Source organism: Aegilops tauschii, chromosome 2 (assembly GCF_002575655.3).
Source record: "Aegilops tauschii subsp. strangulata cultivar AL8/78 chromosome 2, Aet v6.0, whole genome shotgun sequence".
Classification (NCBI taxonomy): domain Eukaryota; kingdom Viridiplantae; phylum Streptophyta; class Magnoliopsida; order Poales; family Poaceae; genus Aegilops; species Aegilops tauschii.
In genome coordinates, this window is record NC_053036.3 from 11,891,115 (window position 1) to 11,910,013 (window position 18,899).

Sequence of the window (18,899 nt, forward strand, 5' to 3'; positions counted from 1 at the left end):
GATGTATGCATTGATATATATGAGAAACGATGTTCATAGAATATTTACCAAGTATATATGTATTTTTGTTCATAGCATTTTTTTCCATTTATATATGTATGTGGCTATAGATGGATATATATGAGAAATGATGATCCATGGAAAAGTTTTATATATGCAAAAATTACATTTTTAGAAAAGTTTTATATATCTAGCTAGGAAAGGAAGAAGAAGAAAAAGAAGGAGAGGAAAAAGGAAAATAAGAAGAGGAAGAAAGGAGAAGAAGAGGAGAGGAAGAAGAGGAGAAATAAATAAGAAGAGGAAAAAAGAAGAAAAAGAAGAGGAGAAGAAGAAAGGAATAGAAGAGAAGAAGAAAAAATAGAAAAAAAATTCTATTTTTTCTTCTTCTCTCCTCTATTCCTTTCTTCTTCTCCTCTTTTTTTTTCTTCTTTTTTTTCTTCGATCTTCTCCTCTATTCCTTTTCTTCTTCTCCTCTTTTTATTTCTTCTTCGTTTTCTTATGTTTTATCGGGTCTGTCGTCGTCGATATACCCCTCTCCCGATAACTTCAACACGAGGGGGGGTCGATATACCCCCTCCCCGCCGATAATATTATTTTCCCATGTACGTATGTCGTCGTTGTCGATATAACCCCCTCCCGATAACTTCAACACATGGGGGGGGGTCGATATACCCCCTCCCCGATAACATTATTTTCCCATGTATGTATGTCGTCGTTGTTGATATATATAACTCCCTCCCAGATAACTTCGACATGATGGACGTTCGATATTTATACCCCCTCTCGACCCTGATAACTTATACCACGGGAGCACTCCCTGGCCCTCTCGCTCGACCAAAACTCTCGAGGACACCCAAACCCTAGAAAAAAATGATGTCGGTCTCCTACCCCCTCCCGCCGCGCCCCTACCCTTGAAGCGTTGCCTAGGCCACCCCAAACCCGGAATAAGCTAGGTCTACGTTTGCACTAATATATCCACCTGCTGTCATGTTTGTGTAATAATTGCCATGTTGTAATATTTGCAGAAACAATGGAGCACGGACGAGACGAGCAAGCAGAAGAGGTGTTGGGGGACATAATCTTAGCCGGAGGTGATACCTTGTCGTATCTTAACGACAATGATGGTCTGGAAGAACAGGGTGAAGAAGCAGGCTACGATGATCGAAGAGTGGAGGAGGAAAGACATGATTATGATGGCTCCGGTGACCCAATGCTGGTGCAAGAAGGAGCCCGTGGTGACGGCTCCGGTGACCGAACAGAGTCCGGCCAGGTAAATATATTAGTTAAGCCTGTGCTGACTAGCTAATTGATGCATTCATTGTTTTGGTATGTACACATATTAATTAACACTCGTCTTTCTTCTTTTTTCTAGCCCTCCGGATCAAGCACAACTTCGGTAAAGAGACGAGGCTCGAAGAGAAAGTTGCACTCGGATGAAAGGTTTGAGATCACAGCAATCGCGCACGACGGCCAACCGATTGAACCCATCCGGACAAAGGATGCATTTGCTGCTCAGTGCGGGGTTCTAGTTAGGGACAAGATCCCGATCAGCATCCAGCAATGGTATAAGCCTAAGAAGGAAGACCCTGAGGTGCCTTATGTCAATGATATGCAGAAAGATGATCTTTGGACTGAGCTGAAGGCAAATTTCACCCTACCGCCAGAGGAGGATCCGGAGAAGCCAGTTATAGAGCAATTAATCAAGTCTGATGCTCTTAAGAAGATGGCAGACCTATTCAGGAGGTGGAAGAATGAGCTGAAAACGTTTGTCGACAAAGAAGAGACACCAGAATTCATCGGCCGGTATGAGAAGATCAGAGATCACTGGCCCGCATTTGTGGCCCACAAGACATTGGAAAAGAGTAAGAAGATGTCAGCGACAAACAAGAAGAATGTTGCGAAGAAGAAGCTTCACCATCGCACGGGGTCAGGTGGCTACCTCAAAGCTCGACCTAAGTGGGCCAAGGCTGAGAATGATCTGCTTGAAAAAGGGATCGAACCACAGACAATGAACTGGACAGACCGTTGCCGGACTTGGTTCTTCGGGGCTGGCGGAACCTTGGACCCTGTATCAGGGAGGTGCATTTGGACGAACGAGCTTTTGAGAATACCAGTCAAGAAGATTCAGCAATATATCGATAGAGCGCACGAAGGGACGTTCGTTCCAGACAGAGAGAACGACGAGCTCACAATGGCCCTCGGGAATCCTGAGCACCCTGGACGGACACGAGGCATGCCAGGCTCCGTTCCGTGGAAGGCTAGTTTTCCGGACGCGGGCGGTTACAAAAGCCAGGAAAGGAGGAAAAAAGTGGAGTAGATCCAAATTCAGAAGCTGCACGAAAGGGTTCAAGCGCTAGAGGAACGAGACGGCACTCGACATGCCGAAACTGCCCCCAAAGCTACACCGCCATCTCAGCGGAGAAGCAGCGTGGCTTCCACCGAGCTGCTTCAGCTGGAGCATGCGGCTCCTGCTAGCTACCCCGTGGATGCTATCACGGAGTCTCAACATTGCCACCTTACGGCGGAATGGCAGAACTTCAAAGTCAAGGCGGCTGTTGGCTATGTTTTACCTCCTGAACCCGGCGCAACCTACCACTGCCGGCCGATTCCAGAAGGATATGCTAGGGTGATGGTGGATGAAATAACGGAGGGATTTGAGGAGCTCCAGCTTGACCACCCTACCGGTGAAGGGGAGACTCGGCTGGGTTCTGCTCTGAAGACTCCATGCCTATGGTGGAAGGAGCTCATCAAGCTTCCGAACTGGACGGCTCCGGCGAGTAAGGGCACTCCGCCTCCTCCTCCGGCGAGTGATCAGGGCACTCAGCCTCCTTCTCCGGCGCGTGGCGGCACTCCGCCTCCTTCTCCGCCAGCGCCGGCGCGCCAGAGCAGCCAGCCTCCTCCTTCTCCGCCTCGTCAGCAAGGGCGGAAGAGACCAGCCGCCGCTGCGGCTGCTCCGGCGCGTCGTAGTCCTTCTCCTCCGCCTCGTAAGCAAGGAAAGAAGACAGCCACAGCCGCTCCGTCTGCTCTGCCGGCATCTAGCAGTACAGCTGCCAGAGGCGGGAGGCAATACAGATTCGGTCCTTCTCTGAAGACTCCAGAGAAGTTACCATACGAGAGGACCGAGGAGGAAACCAGGAAGATCGTGCGAGCCGAAGTGACAAACTTCTTTGAAGGGGTGAAAACAAAGAAACATCCACCTCCGGAGGAGAAGGTAGATCCGGTGAAAGCAAAGCGCACTCTGGCTGCCCTGACAAAACCACCAAAGTCTCCACCGAGAGGCAACTATGAGCGCATTCTTGCAAAGACATATGCCGAAGCGGAGCGGTCGGGAAGTACTGTCAGTGATACTGGGAAAAAAAATGCCCAGCTCGGCGAACAAGCGAACCAATCGTGCCTCCAGCTCAAGGTGTCAAAAGACATCGTCGCTAATGATCCGAGTATGGTGCCCGGTTATAGCAATCTTGGAGATTACCTGCCCGACGATGTACATTATGAAATCATGGAGGTGGACGAACACAAATACCATTACGGGAAGCCTCTCGTCAAAGATGAAAGATCTCTAAGCACGATGATGCGAAGACTACATGATTGGTACATGAAAACCTGCAGAGAGTCTGATGGGATGGATACTTTGACGCTGAGAGTTAAACCGGAGCACGACCTCGTTGGAATTGATCTGCTGAATGTTCCATTTGAGGATTTCTTCCAGTTTTACAATCAAAAGGCCCTCGATAAAACAACGATCACTTGCTACTGTCTGTAAGTAGTACTACTTCTGTCATTAAGTCTCTCTATATAGGTCAGCTCTTTCATTGCATGTATTTATACTTATCCTCACTATATTATGCAGATTGAAGATCGCCGAATTGAAGAAAAGACAAATCGATGATATTGGGTTCATTAACACAAATCTCATAGATGCATATACGGTTGAAAAACATCCCAAAGAAGTCGAGGCCAACTTGCTACAATCGTTGGTATTAAATCAAAACAAAGATATAATACTCTTTCCTTACAACTTCAAGTGAGTGTTACTGTCTTGTGCATATTCGGTTTCCCTTATTAGTCCAGGTTATGGTAATGTAATTGATGACTTATGCATGCATGCGCAGCTTCCACTATATTCTCCTAGAGATTAAGCTTGAGCAGGGAGTAGTAACCGTCTTAGACTCGAGACGAAAAGATCCCCAGGACTATGCGAACATGACTCAAATGCTCGAGAAGTAAGTTAAATCGATCATTATCCACCATATCAGCAACTTTGTTTATTTCCTGATATCAAGTAATTGTTTTCTTTGTCTGGCAGGGTTTGGAGAAAATTCACCTCAAAAGCTCCGGGACTGCCGAAAAAGCTGCAATTTAATCACCCGAAAGTAAGTACTATAGTAGCATGTTCCGCGCATTTGCTAGTGATTCAAGCGCTAGTTTCATCAATACCATTTAGCATGCTTGCTTATCAGTTTGATTGACCTATATTTCTTGTAAAGTGGTTGTGGCAGGAACCCGGAAATAATTACTGTGGATACTACGTTTGCGAGTCCATCCGCTATACGATCTGTGAGCGGGGCTACACTGAAGAACAATATGAAGTGCGTAAGCAATAATATTCACAATTTTATTTTATTACCATCATTTGTGTTGAGTTTCATTTATTCATATATATATGTATTGACCCCCTTCTTCAAATTAGATGTTTCGGAAGCGGGATGAACTCCTAGCACCAGATCGTATGCGAGGAATTCAAGAGGAATTGGCGGCATTCTTCCTTGACCACGTGATCGCTGAAAATGGAGAATACTATGTGGACCCTGTGTTCCTACAATTTAGTTAGGAGATTGTATTGTAAGAGATAATTATTGTATATATGTAGCCGGTAGTGTCGGATAGATATACGAGAACTTGTTGTTCGACCAATATCTCGGAGAAGGAGAGGTGGTCGATATCACTTCTCTCTGTATGCATATGTTCATGACGATCTTCTGTTTCCTTCATTTGATTACTAGCTAGCGTGTCTACTCCTCTTCATACGTATATAGTACGTAGCGTCGACCAAGCACGGAGATAAGAGAGGACACTTCTCTCTATTAATTAGCTAGCTAACACAATATATGAAACACCTAAATTAACCCCCCAAAACCCCTAAACCACCCCCTTTAAAAAAAACAAAAACCTCAGCTCCTGCCAGCTGCTGACGCTTGGATGCCTATTGGTCCCGGTTGGTGACACCAACCGGGACAAAAGGCCCTGCCTATTGGTCCCGGTTGGTGGCACCAACCGGGACCAAAGGCCCTCCTGCCTGGGCTCCCCGCACCGGCCACGTGCACGGCCTTTAGTCCCGGTTCGTGTAAGAACCGGGACTAAAGGGCTAGGGCATTAGGAACGACCCTTTAGTCCCGGTTCCAGAACCGGGACTAAAGGCCCTTATGAACCGGGGTAAAAGCCCCTTTTCCTACTAGTGCATGTTCGGCGTCCGCCTCTCGGCCTTGGGCGCTGCCTCTCCTATATGCGGCAAAATATAATCGGGTGAACCAACATTAAAATTTCAGTTGCATGATATTTAGCGAATGTGATAAACAAGTGGTTCGTGCTAGACTTGAGGCTCACATGCATGGATCCGTGTGAGACAAACAACGAACGTTCGTTCCGTTGTCGGCTAGCCTTGTCGTACTACTATGCACACGCGACGAGAGCCACAGCTAGCTAGCACATGATACACAATTAACTGCCTTTCCATTAGTTCCATTATTATGTGGACGTGACAACCTCACACGTACGTACACGCGTACTCTCGGCGACTATTCAACTCACAGCGATTGCACACCATTCACGTACAATCGTCGTTGCCTTGACTTATATCTTCACTGTCCGGCGGCAATCTCAATCATGACTCGTCTGAAGGACATGACTGTGACTACTGATATGCACAGCTAGCTAGCGGGCAAGCTGAGGTTAGCAGTGTTAGGACCCGAGGTAGGAGTTGTGAGGGGCCTCCCCACCATATTGTATAGTTACCGCGTATTTTATAATGTTGCTTTATATATAAAGCGAAACAAAAGCATGTTTCAAGAGGTATTCTTTCGGATCATAAGTATTTGATGTGGTTCATACGAGTCCAATTGGGGAACTGCGAATTCGAATTTCTAGCTACTCCCTTACGGGCACCCTAGCAGTTCTCCCATACCATCCCGCATGGTGCTAGACCCACTTAGGTTACTCGGTTCGGCACGTCAACTCCTTCCTCCGCCACCATGCGCTAACCGAGCCGATGATGATGTTCTTTTTTGGCATTGGTTTGGTATAAGTATGGCCCTTTGTCCTCGTTGCCTCCCTGTGATTTGTGAGCGATGGCCGTTGTGTTGTGGACGATCATGTGTGTTGTGATACGGTCGTTGAGCCGAGGGCCTATGTAGCTTTGCTTGTGATGTTCCATCAGTTCAAATGAGTACTCTGCTATGTGGTATGCGATATTGCTTATGTTGTATATCTTTTTTTATGCTAAATGTAAGTTTTGTGAATTTACCAATTTCCTTCATTCCTCATGATTCATGATGCAACATCACTAGCATATTGGTGTATTAATTTTCCAGTGTTGATCCTATCTTAATTTGCTCTGTCACCAGCATCTTGCTTTGCTTAGGAGATACTTGAGTACTGGATCATAATGATTTTAGTTGTCATTACAAATTTCCTTGATTCATCATCATTACTATCTAGAAAGTTTGTGACATACTAACTTCTACTGATATGTATCATGTGCTTGTGTTGTGCAAGAGTCATAGACAAGGAGCACAGAATATATCTAGAAAATTCTTCCTCTTTTCCCTTATTCCCTCCCATCTGATGTGGATAGGTACTACTCTTGGTCTTCTCTCACAATAACTTAAGCGGATACAGAAATTCTATTTAAAACGAAACCCTGAACCCTACAACCTAAACTTATTTTTTCTTGGCTAACATTGATGCCCACATGTTATTTTATTTTTCTTCATAATTTTTCCATAGATGATTGTTTTCAATATTGTGCAAACAGGGCGACCAAGATCCTTTTTGCTACTGTAACCTATTGGTGTACTACAGAAAATACATTTTTTGGAAGAGTGTTTTGTGTAGTGCTAGTAAAATGCCATGGAGGAGATGGTGTTGGATTTTAGTGGCACTATACAATAATATCGGAAAACATCAGAAGATCAGATTGAGTCAAATTAGTATGAATAGCTTTGGTATATGCTTTCTCAACCTCAAGCATGATTTGGAAAAATTACAAGGTTCTGTTTGTACGTCCACATGTTATATTGATTGGTCATATTGGTTATCTTAATCTTTGTGCAATATGGGGCTTATATTTTAGTAGCACCATGCATAAAATAGAGCATCAATGGCCTTTCAATCTTACTGGTCAGAATAAGGACCAATGACTTTCGTCATACACTATTAACCAACAATCTATGCGATGCAAAGGTATAATCATTAGCTTTAATTCTTTGTTTCATATTAATGTATATATTATTGCTCATTTTTCTTTTTAACAAGCATATAGGTAAGATACACTAGCTCTGGCGGGCTAGCATACTGCACGCCCATGGTATGTTTCCCTCCCTTTGGTTGGTAAAAAAACAAGAGGCGGGAGTGCTAGACTCAGTCTACTAAAAACATACATAGACACAACTAAGAAATTAAAAAGTGGTTGACTTTTCATTACATAGGACAACCTTTTATATTTAGAAATTTGTTAGATGTTGGCTACTAAGTTAGATTTTAGACCATGTCTATGATTTTTTTCATACATGTCGTGAAATTTTGACTTGATAATGTGAATGTAAATGTTTTAAGATGTGATCTTATACATGTGAATATGCTACATGTGATTGAAAATCTATGTAAATGTGTATTGAGTATTTACATGAATGTGTTATACCTGGTGCCTAAAAAACATATATGAGTTGTATAAAAGTGCTTGAATTGTGAAGCTATATGGCCATGTGCCATACACACACAATCATTGCGAGTTTATTAGGCGACCATGAATGGCGTGATATCCACCTTGAGTCTTGATGAAGATGTTGGTGATGAGATTGTTGAAGCGAGACTGCACACCACCCCACAGTGGGTGCAAGTCGTCTACGTGAAATTCAAAGAATGCTTACACGACAGTACACATGCTCAAACATGTGGAAGCAGAGGTGATACATGGACCCCACCATGTAAAAAAGACGAAGTGGACGATTACTCAAGATTTACCCAAGTTCAATTTGCCGAGGTAGGTAATAATCCCACATCATGACTTAGTCATTCTTTCTATCATCTCAAGAATTATTACATGAATATTTTGGGGCTACCAGGCTGAGCCCCTAAACAACTAAAAGCCTTGTATCTATCTGGCACAACCTCTTGCCAGAGGTAGCACCATTGTAGACGTTGCAAAAGTTGGTTCTTGCATTGACCTCTAGGTCTTTTATATGTGCCTTGTCTTGGTGTCCAAGTCAAACTAAAACGGAGCGCCAGACACCAATTAATACAGTATATGACGAAGGAAAGAGATCTCCCTGCTTATTTGAAATTTGGGTTTTGCTTTAGTACACCCCCTAAAAAACTTATAAAGGTATTTTCATCTAATTATTAATTATAAGAAAATTAAATAGGCCCTATCTATACGCTCCTATAGATTGGAGCCTGACCGATCTAATCTGGAGCTCCCGCCGCCGCGACATAGCCAATGAAAGAAGGGCATCACTGATTGAATCCATTGAAGCACCATAATTAGTGTCTAGATTTTCATAGCTTACAAACTAATTAATCTATTTCTTTTAGATCAACAGATAATTTAGATTATCACCTGATTTCATTCTCTCTATTACATATCCATCATTCTAATAGTCCAATCCATAGACTAATGCTTTGTGGACGACCGGATAGACAATCACCGCGGCTGACGGGATAGAAGATGGTGTATCAAGAATAGAGACCATAATCATCCTATGTTTTCAAGGCTACCCCCGTGCTTTTGAGCTAGTTCGCTTTTTAAGATTAATGATTAGGTTTTCATTGTCATGTGGTTTAAGCTTTTAATTTACCATCAGGCCCTTTCATCTTAAGGTATGTTTCAATCCCACCCTTAATTAATTATTATTTTTTTTGGGGGGGGGGGCGTATTGAAGCGTAGATTCTTTTATTCCTTAGAATGTTATAACTTATACTCCATATTTCCTATCCAATGCACCTTAAGATAGAAGCTTCTGGAACGCCTTCGCTGTTGTGCGTGGGTACATATCCCATGTGTCTTCATGTATCCTACATACACCATACATTTGTCAAATATTGAACTATCAAACGTCACTTCATAATTGAGTGATCATAAAGGTTCTCTTCAGGTATCTCATAAATTATTTGTTGGGTTGCATGAATCGAGACTGGGATTTGTCCCTCCGTATGATAGAGAGATATCTCTAGGCCCTCTTGGCAATACAACATCATGAATAGTTTGCAAGCATCTGACTAATGAGTTTAGTCACGTGATCTTGTATTATGGAACGAGTAAGGGGACTTGCCGGTGACAAGATTGAACTAGGTATGAAGGTACTGATGATCGAATCTCGCGCAAGTACAATATCGTCGGATAAAGGAAATTGTATATGGGATTAACTGAATCCCCGACATCATGGTTCAAACCGATAAAGATCTTCATTGAATATGTGGGAATCAATATGGGCATCCAGGTCCTACTATTGATTATTGATCGGAGAGGTGTCTCGGTCATGTCTGCATGATTCTCAAACCCGTAGGGTCACACACTTAATGTTGGGTAACACTAGGGTAGTATTGGGATATTAATAATGTTAAGACCAAATATTGTTTGCAGTCCTGGATGGGATCCGAGACATCGCGAGGAGCTCTGGAATGGTCCAGAGTTAAAGATTTATATATGGAAAGTCATATTTAGGATTCCGGAAAATGTTTGAGATTTTTTGGTACTGTACCGGGAAGGTTATAGAAGGTTCCAGAGAGGGACCACCTGCATGCATGGGGGGGCAACGTGGATGTGGCTAGTGGGGCAAGGCCCCACACCCCTGATCTAGGCGAACCAAGACCCCCCCCCCCCCTAAAAGGAATAGGATCATATGGGGATAGCCATGGGGGGAAGGAAAGGAGTGATTTCCTTCCTCCCCCCTTTGACCAACGACCCTTGGGGCTTGGAGGGCAAGAAAACAGGCCCCCAGACTTATAAAAAGGTGGGGAGGTGCAGGGGGCAGCAACCCTTTCACCGAATGGCGCCTCTCCATCCCGTTACTCCTCCTCCTCCGCGTAGCGCTTGACGAAAACTGTCGGTGTTCAGCTGGCACCACCACCACAATGCCATCGTCTGGCCTAGATTCCATCTACCTCTCCATCCTCGCTTGCTGGATCAAGAAGGCAGAGACGTCACCGAGCCATACTTTTGCACATCTTGGAGGTGCCGCTCGTGCGGTGCTTGCATCGGATTGGATCACGAGGGAGTACGACTACGCCAACCACGATCTCTAGATCGTTAACACTTTTGGTCTACAAAAGTATGTAGACACCCCCCTCTTGTTGCTAGCATCTCCATAGAATAAATCTTGGGTGTTTTGTAGGAAATTTTTTTGTTCTCGATGCAACGTTACCCATCACTTACTACAAGTAATCCATTGATTCTTGACATGTTAAGTGTAAGCTATGCTTTCTATCATGTGTTGCTTCAATTGTTATTAGTAATGACAATCCCTATGCTGAACAACTAAATCTACAGATGAAGCTGAAGAGCAATTGAGATTACTGCAAGAACCTGTTCCATGTGAATATATGAAAAGACAAGAAGAACTAGAAACATTCTCGGCTGGTAAACACTTCATATTCAGCCCATAAATTTCCCAACCACCAAGGAACATAGAACGATTACATCCCATGTTATTCTTAAACATATCATATCTACTATACAATCAAAGTTATTAATACATAAACACTCTTTAGGGCTTTGATTGTTTATTATTTCTCACTGTTGATAGGCTCTAAGAACAATTCTTTGATTTGCCTTTTCTTCTGATAATCTGGTTCCCCAAAACCATCCCCATCTTGGTAAACACAATGCGAAATTCGGGCCAAATTCACGCAAGTCTTGGCAAAATGTCTAGAAAATTTATAATGTTCGAAGGCCTCTATGTTAATTGACTTCCAAGCATCCATTATAAGGTCTTCCATGGCATCGCGGGACTCTTTCTCACCAGAGTTATTCTCCGACATGTGGATAGCTATGGAATATGGTACATCCCCTCTCTCTAACTCGGCCTGTTATGCACACAACACAAGCGGAGATAAATGCCATGAGATTTTACAGAAATATTCAAATCGGGTGATGAAAATTGCAAAAAGAATTGATCGATTGTCCTTATGCAAAGTCGAACTATTAATGACACAGAATGAACTAATCTAGTGTAGCTTCCAACTTTATCAGGAGATTCCGAGGTGAGTTTTCCTTCCATACCGAGTAGGGAAACACATGTTCTAGCAGCAATGGCCCAGTGGACGTAACTGATCCATTATCGAGGTACTCTTGAAGTGTTGGTTTGTGGTTTCCATGGTGCCGCTTTGCCTCCACTAGGTATGACTCGGTCACATCATGCCACTGCCATTTATGTAGAATTTATTTACAGTTCTTTTAGTGAACATATCTATACCCTATTTGGAAGTGAATTTAAGTATATATGAACATACCGATTTTTGAAGTACATGACGAGCATCAAAACCATGTTGTTTTAGCACATTTTCAGCCACCTCACATGATGTGTTGTACATAATAGTGTACAGTGCTTTCATGTATTCAGGGAGTCGTTCATCGGGACTTTCTCCCCACCTGACAATATTATTTGAGAAATTTTTAGATAATTTCAAAGCTCTATTCAAGATGAAACTTTTTTTTGTTTTGCATTCAAGGTGAAACTAACGTGTCATATATACACATGCTACTCTATGATAAGAAGATTATTTCTACGATGATAAGAAAATTATTTCAGTGATTAATCTTTCTAAATTCTGCATTTTTATTAGCCGCATAAATTTGCTAAAAAAAGAACAACCACATATATTTTACCTTCCAATGGCATCAGTGAACAAGATGAGTTCATCAAGAGTTCCATACACATCATAAACATCATCCAATTGAACTGCTAGATAAATGACTTTAGCAAGAACTTCCCGACATGCTCCGTGGGTTGGCTCCCACACTATTCCATTTACATAATGGTAGCACTCCATGAGACGATCTCTCGCAAACCCCAATTTTTTACCAAGGGCAATATCCTCCCTCCACCTACAATTAAGCCAATTTTACTATCTTAAAGAACTTTAAGTAATTATACATGCAATGAGATGCAAGAAGTTCTTTTAGACAATAAAATGTAGATATAACTCCTAGACTCTGCATCACAGGACACACACAATCCATCTACTATGGGGAGTAATTAGCAAGGTTTAATTTAATTGTAGGTTTCTTCAAGCTTAATTACCTTACGAGTCTCACAAGTTCTTGCTGATGCACACTTTGCACATGGTTAAAGTCCATCGTTGCGAATCCAAGGAGTAACAGATCAGAATTGCTCACGTCGCCGGCATAGTGATCTATGAACCATCTTGCTTCTAGTCTAGGAGACCTCCGGTGCAATGGAAGGTCCAAAGCATGAACCACACTGTGTTGTAAGTGGGGATCCATGGACGGCAAGAGTTCTCTAAGAGCATTTACAGAAAATGCTTTTGCCTCGTCTAATGTTTCCTCGCCTCCAAATGCAAGGTATGAAGCCTCATAGACTGAGAGGAGTCCCTTCACATCATCTAGTATGTGTTTGAGATTTTTCAGAGATTCTACATATATTGATACCATGAAATAATATCAGTTAGGTACAAAAAAACATACAATATGCCGAAGCCCAAGTACAAGTAAACCATTTTGCACATGTGTGGACTTTAATTTATTGATCGACTATATATGTAGACGACTCAGATAGCAGAAATCAGATTGCTTAGTAAGTGGAACGGGTCCAATAGCACTGTCCAACATCTATCGGGGTACGTAGCATGAACTAGCATCTTGAGATGTACTAATATACTAGACTTGTAGTTTAACATTTAGAGAGTCTTGATATATTTTTGACAAAAATAGCAACTTTCTTCAACATACATATAGCATGCCATAATTTTAAGATCCAAATTTGACACACAACTCAGAAAACAAAAAAGTCAAATCTGCTTGTGAATAGTACCATCAGGATGTTATTTATATTACTTTCAAATTTGAATTTGGTACTATTCAGAATATGTTTATTTTATTTTATATGAAGTTGTGAATAGAGTTTGGATGCAATTTTGTGACATGGTACATGTACATTACCTTTATGCTATAATTAAAATATCATGTTTTTTATTCGTCTAGTGCAGTAGTGCACCTAATGGGTACTATATTTTCTCGACATCCAGGGGTACCTGTGTAGCCCCATGTATGGCAGCACATACGTGGCACACTGGCACTGGCACACCATGATTACTAGCTCGATTCAGATTGAATCTACGTGGACCTACGCTAAAGAGGTGGTGCGTGCAGCTGCACAGCGTTTTAATTTCCAAAATGTTGGCCTTAGTTCCAGTTTATTTTTCTATATCTTGTATGGGGTGTATTTATGTTCCATATTTATCTAGGTAGGTACTACCTGCAGGGAAGAGGACTGGGAAGCCACTCTCCCTGAGCAACCTGAACCTCAAGGCCGCGGAAGCAACATCATCACCATCATCATCATCACAGCTCCACTGATGTGCTTTTTGCACTATGGATAGTGATGAGGATGTTGGAGATCTCGTCCTCGAAGTGGTAGGCGATGCCGAGCCGTTGCAGTGTGTCGACGAGCCTGAGCTTTGCAGGTTGGTCGTCGCCTCGGCTGGCCACCATCAGCCGCTCCCTCAGTCCGGCCTTCAACTTATCAAAGCTCCGAGCTCGTAACTGATCCAAGCGTGCACGTATTAACTAGTTAACATAACTATTTTCATCAACTGATATATACTGGGATCTACTTGTGCTGTATTATTTTATGAGACGCCAATCACCTGATCATGGGTGCCATGGCTGATATCGTCGAGCGAAAGCAGGAGGGGGTCGCAATCCCAGGAACTAGGAGTGTAGTTCACCGACCGGCGAGCCGGCGGAGTCGATGACGAGGAGCAGCGCACTGTTGTCTGCGGCGACGAGGTCTGCCAGAGGCATTTGCTTGCCTTGGCCATAGTTGGAAGGAATTGCCACGCCATGGTGCTGCAAAACATAGCTAATTAAGCTTGCTTGGTGCGTAAGCAATTGCTGGTTGTTGTTTGAGATAGCCAGAATACCAGCTAATTTATAGGCAGGCGAGCTAGCCTTGCTGGCCCTGCCCGCGTGAAAATTGTGGGACAAAACGTTTTCAAGCACAGCTTTATTTCGGTGCATGACTCTTAAGTCCGATTGCAAATACCAACTTGAAAGCCTCCCTGATCGGATTTACCTTCTTCGGGAAAGAGATACAGTCGTCTAAACTATCTCATTGTACTGGTAAATCCATGTCGATGCACTTCGAGAAAATTGATATGTCTTATTAGTTTCAATATGGAGATAATAATCTCGGATGTATCAATGCGGATTACCTTTAGACGCCCCACGTCGCCTCCTTTGGCGACTCGGGGGCAACCCTAGTCGCGCGCAGCCCCCCCCCCCCCCCCCCCCCACCTCCCCTGCATCGCCGCCGCCGGAGGGGACGCGGGCGAAGCCACACGTGCCCCGGGGATGCCGGCCCGAGCTCTCTCTTTTCGTGGCGGAGGGGTGTTCCATGGCGCGAGGTGTTGGTGTCTTGGATTAGGGGGTGCACACCACGTCGGCGCAACATTTATGGGCCGGGCCAAAGGTCCACCAGTAACTAAAGAATCGGCCATGCACGCCCTGGCCCTAGGCGTGATCAAGACGGAGTTCTCCGAAGACTTGACGTACACTTCAAAACATATTTGAAAGAATGGCATGTTTATCCGCAAATTATAACAGACTATGTAAACCCTAGATACCCTGGTGCCTGTATAAACCGTGTGATTTTGTCCGTCGAGGCACAACTTCAAGGTCTTAGAGCTTAGAACTTATTCATACGATCTCGAGATAGATCATACTATACTTTGTACCCCATCACGATCAATATAAAGAGCAGGACATAGGGTTTTACCTCTTCAAGAGGGTCCGAACCTGGGGAAACACCGTGTCCCCTTCTTCCTATTACCATTGTTCCTAGATCATCAGCTTGGGACCCCCAACTCGAGATCCGCCGGTTTTAGCGTCGACATTGGTGGCCCATGCAGGTTGTGCCAGATGCTGGAAGATACTTAGTTGTCGAAGTTGATGCTCAAGTTCAGACACTGTCTGGTTTAAGTTCAGTTATCAGGGCCTCTGTTCAAGATCAGATACAAGACACAACATCCCTTGACTCAGTCATTGACATGTGTAGCTTGGCTGTTCTAATAGCTGATGATGTTAGGCTGCCTATTTCTTCCATTATGTGTAGAGTATTCCGAGATGTCTCTTGGATGAAATGGTGTTTGTTTATCCTTTATGTGGGCCTCAATTCTGAAAACATTTTATTTCTCACTCTTGTTGAAGCATTTTGTGTTCTCCAAGACCAAGCATAAAAATGAGTGGCTCGTATTGACCAGGAGGATGAATACAGGACACATCACACACCACCTTGTCTTTTACGGTTACGGCACCTTCTTTTTGAAGCAATGTTACATAAGTGTAAAGTACTTTAGATTACTGAAAGTTGCTAACAACCGATCACATCCTTTTACGGAGCAAATTGAACTTGATACTAAGCGGTGTAAATCAAGAACACCAAATGGTGCTTGTTAATCAGTCAGCTAGTATTTGTTCTACAATTTTTGTAGTACAAAACAGAATCGGGATCAGTACCTACAGATTATTAAGCCTGTATAACATCTTTATAAGATAGGTGTCTAATTTCTTTAGGGCTCCCATTGTTTAATGTTTCTCACTAATGAAAGAGTCCAAGTATAACTCTCTGATTTCCCTTCTCTTCAGACCATCCGGCGCACCAAAACCATCCCCACCTTGGTAAACACAATGTGAGATTCGAGCCAAATTCACGCAAGTCTTGGCAAAATATCTAGAAAATTGGCAGTGTTTGAATGCATCTTCGTTAATTGACTTCCAAGCTTCCATGGTAAGATCTTCCATGGCTTCGCGAGACTCTTGCTCACTGGAGCTGTTCTCCGACATGTGAATAGCTATTGATGATGGTGCATCGCCTCGCTCCAGCTCTGCCTGTTAAATATCATGAGACACCTCAAATAAAGATTCAATTTTGGTGATGATATCAAGGGACAAGAAAAAACTGGGATACATTGTGCTTACAGAGTGGGTTGCAGAGTCGTTGCAGAGGCGAAGAACTAATGACGCGGACTGAACTAATTTAGGGTAGCTTCCAACTTTAGCAAGCGACATTGGGGTAAGCTTTTCTTCCACGTGGAGCAGGGGAAACACATGTTGCAGCAACAGTGGAGCAGAGGATGAAATTGATCCATTGTCAAGATACTCACGCAGTGTTGGTCTGTGGTTTCCATGGTGCCACTTTGCCTCCACCAGGAAAGACTCTGCCATGTCTCGCCACTGCAAAATCATGTAGAATATATTATATGGTTCTTTGTGAAAACAATCTATATCCTGTTAGGAAGTTAATTGTGTATATGAACTAACTGCTTTTTGAAGAACATAACGAATGTCGCAACCATGTTGTTTAAACACATTTTCAGCCACCTCAGCAGACGTGTTGTACATGACGGAATATAGTGCTTGCATGTATTCAGGGAGCATTTCACATGGTCTTTCTTCCCATCTGAAATTATTTACTAAGTTTAGATAATGGAAAAACTTCATTTAATGTGAAACTAACATGTCATATATATATTACACATGCAACTCTAGGAAAAGAATATTACTTGAATTATTAGATGTGGACCGCTGCATATAGTTACCTTCCAATGGCGTCTGTGAAGAGAACAAGTTCATCTAGAGTTCCATACACATCATATACATCATCTAAGTGAACTATTAGATTGGCGACTTTAGCAAGCACTTCCCGACATGCTCCATCGTTTGGCTCCCACACAATTCCATTTGCGCAATGGAAGCACTCCATGAGACGATCCCTGGCGAACCCCAATTTTTCACCAAGGCCGGTCCCCTTCCACCACCTACAATTAATTAGGTCAACTTTCATATCTTAAAAACCTATCAACTATGTGCATTAATTAGCTGGCTTATTTAAATGTACAATTCTTCATGCTCAATTACCTCGCCAGTCTCCCGAGTTCTTCCTGATGCAGACTTTGCACATTGTTGAAGTCCGTCATTGCAAATCTAACAAGCAACGGGTCGGAATTGCTCTCGTCTCTAGCATAGTGGTCTATGAACCATCTTGCTTCTAGTCTAGGAGACCTTCGGTGTAATGGAATGTCCAAAGAACGAACTACACTGCGCCGTAAGTGGTGATCCATGGATGGCAAAAGCTTTTTGAGAGCTTTCTTAGAAAGTGCTCTTGCCTCGTCCAATACTTCCTCGCCACCGAACGCAAGGTATGAAGCCTCATAGAGTGAGAGGAGCCCTTTGACATCATCTGATCCGCGCTTGAGATCCGCCAGACATTCTATATATATATTGTTATGATGAAACAATGTCAGTTAAGTATACAAAACCCTGCCATGCACACAGGTCAAAGTTTCAACTGTGATTGAATCTGGACCATGCATTTGGTGCAGATATGTCTAATTTTCAAAATTTTGGCTGTAGTTTTTGTTTTTTCTTACACCCTCCAAGTGTTTGTTTTTCATATTTCATATTAGTCCCTCTATAAAGAAATATAAGAGCGTTTAGATCATTACTTTAATGATCGTTCTTATATTTCTTTAACTAGGTACCTGGAGGGAAGAAGACTGGGAAACCGCCGTCCCTAAGCAACCTAAACCTCAAGCACGCAGAAGCAACATCACTGGCATCGCCGTCCAAACTGCACCGATGAGGCTCGCGGTGGACGGAGCTAAGGATACTGGCGATCTCCTCCTCGAAATGGTAGGCAATGCCGAGCCGTTGTACTGTGTCGACAAGCCTGAGCTTCACAGCTTGGTGGTCGCCCCGGCTCGCCGCCACCAGCCGCTCCCTCACGCCGGCCTTCAACTCATCGACCTGTGACATCATCCATGCATGCACGGAATAATTTCCATGAGTAATTCATCTACTTTATGTACTACTTGCCGGTTGAAAATACGATATGATCAGCTGATAAATGTACTTGATCTGCCTGTCCGTCATTGTTGGGCGAGAGGTGGAGGAGGGAGTCGTAATCCCAGGCGCTGGGAGCATAGTTGGCAGACCGCCGAGCGGCCGCCGAGCAGCCCACCATTGCCGGTGACGACGTCCGGAAGCTTGAGCTCGTGGTGGCCATTGTTTGCTGTAATTGCGACGCCATGGTGCTGCGCGTTGCAATCTAGCTTGCTTTTGCTCGGTGCGTAGTAGTGGAGTACTACTTGGCACTTGGCAGCGAGAGCTAGCCAACGAGGTAAGTACTTCTAAGCTGTAGTAGCTAATAAACTTACTGCTGTTTGTTGTTTCAGAATAGGTGCCAATTTATAGGCGAGCTACCAGGCACCCAGCAGCATACCTAGCTCAGCCCGCATGAAAATCGTGGGACATGACGGATGACGCATACCTGGCCCAGCCAAAGTCGACACCCAACAACCAGACTAAAACCGATACACTGAAAACTTAATAATACTCATATTCTCAAACCATGGTGGAAGTGACATCACGGTGGAAAATGCATAAA

The 18,899-nt window shown here is 43.5% G+C and overlaps 1 protein-coding gene and 1 pseudogene across 1 annotated transcript; both read right to left on the reverse strand.

The window, feature by feature from the left end:
• Window positions 1-10,890: 10,890 nt before the first annotated feature.
• On the reverse strand, window positions 10,891-14,298 carry LOC141041907 (alpha-terpineol synthase, chloroplastic-like; annotated as a pseudogene).
• Window positions 14,299-15,894: 1,596 nt separating this feature from the next.
• Window positions 15,895-18,644, reverse strand: LOC109738238 (alpha-terpineol synthase, chloroplastic-like). Its single transcript, XM_073509477.1, has 7 exons — window positions 18,366-18,644; window positions 17,995-18,259; window positions 17,372-17,723; window positions 17,053-17,271; window positions 16,775-16,913; window positions 16,433-16,687; window positions 15,895-16,342 (listed from the first exon to the last, which is right to left on the reverse strand). The coding sequence occupies exons 1-7, from the start codon at window positions 18,540-18,542 to the stop codon at window positions 16,040-16,042; spliced, it is 1,710 nt and encodes a 569-aa protein (XP_073365578.1). The 5' UTR covers window positions 18,543-18,644; the 3' UTR covers window positions 15,895-16,039.
• Window positions 18,645-18,899: the final 255 nt, after the last annotated feature.

Coding starts and splice junctions, on each gene's coding strand:
- LOC109738238 (XM_073509477.1), bottom strand. CDS start 18,542: ATGGCGTCGCAATTACAGCAAACAATGGCCACCACGAGCTCAAGCTTC. Junction 18,260..18,365: donor ATGACGGACAGGCAGATCAA/GTACATTTATCA, acceptor ATGATGTCACAG/GTCGATGAGTTGAAGGCCGG. Junction 16,688..16,774: donor GTTATGTTCTTCAAAAAGCA/GTTAGTTCATAT, acceptor ATGATTTTGCAG/TGGCGAGACATGGCAGAGTC.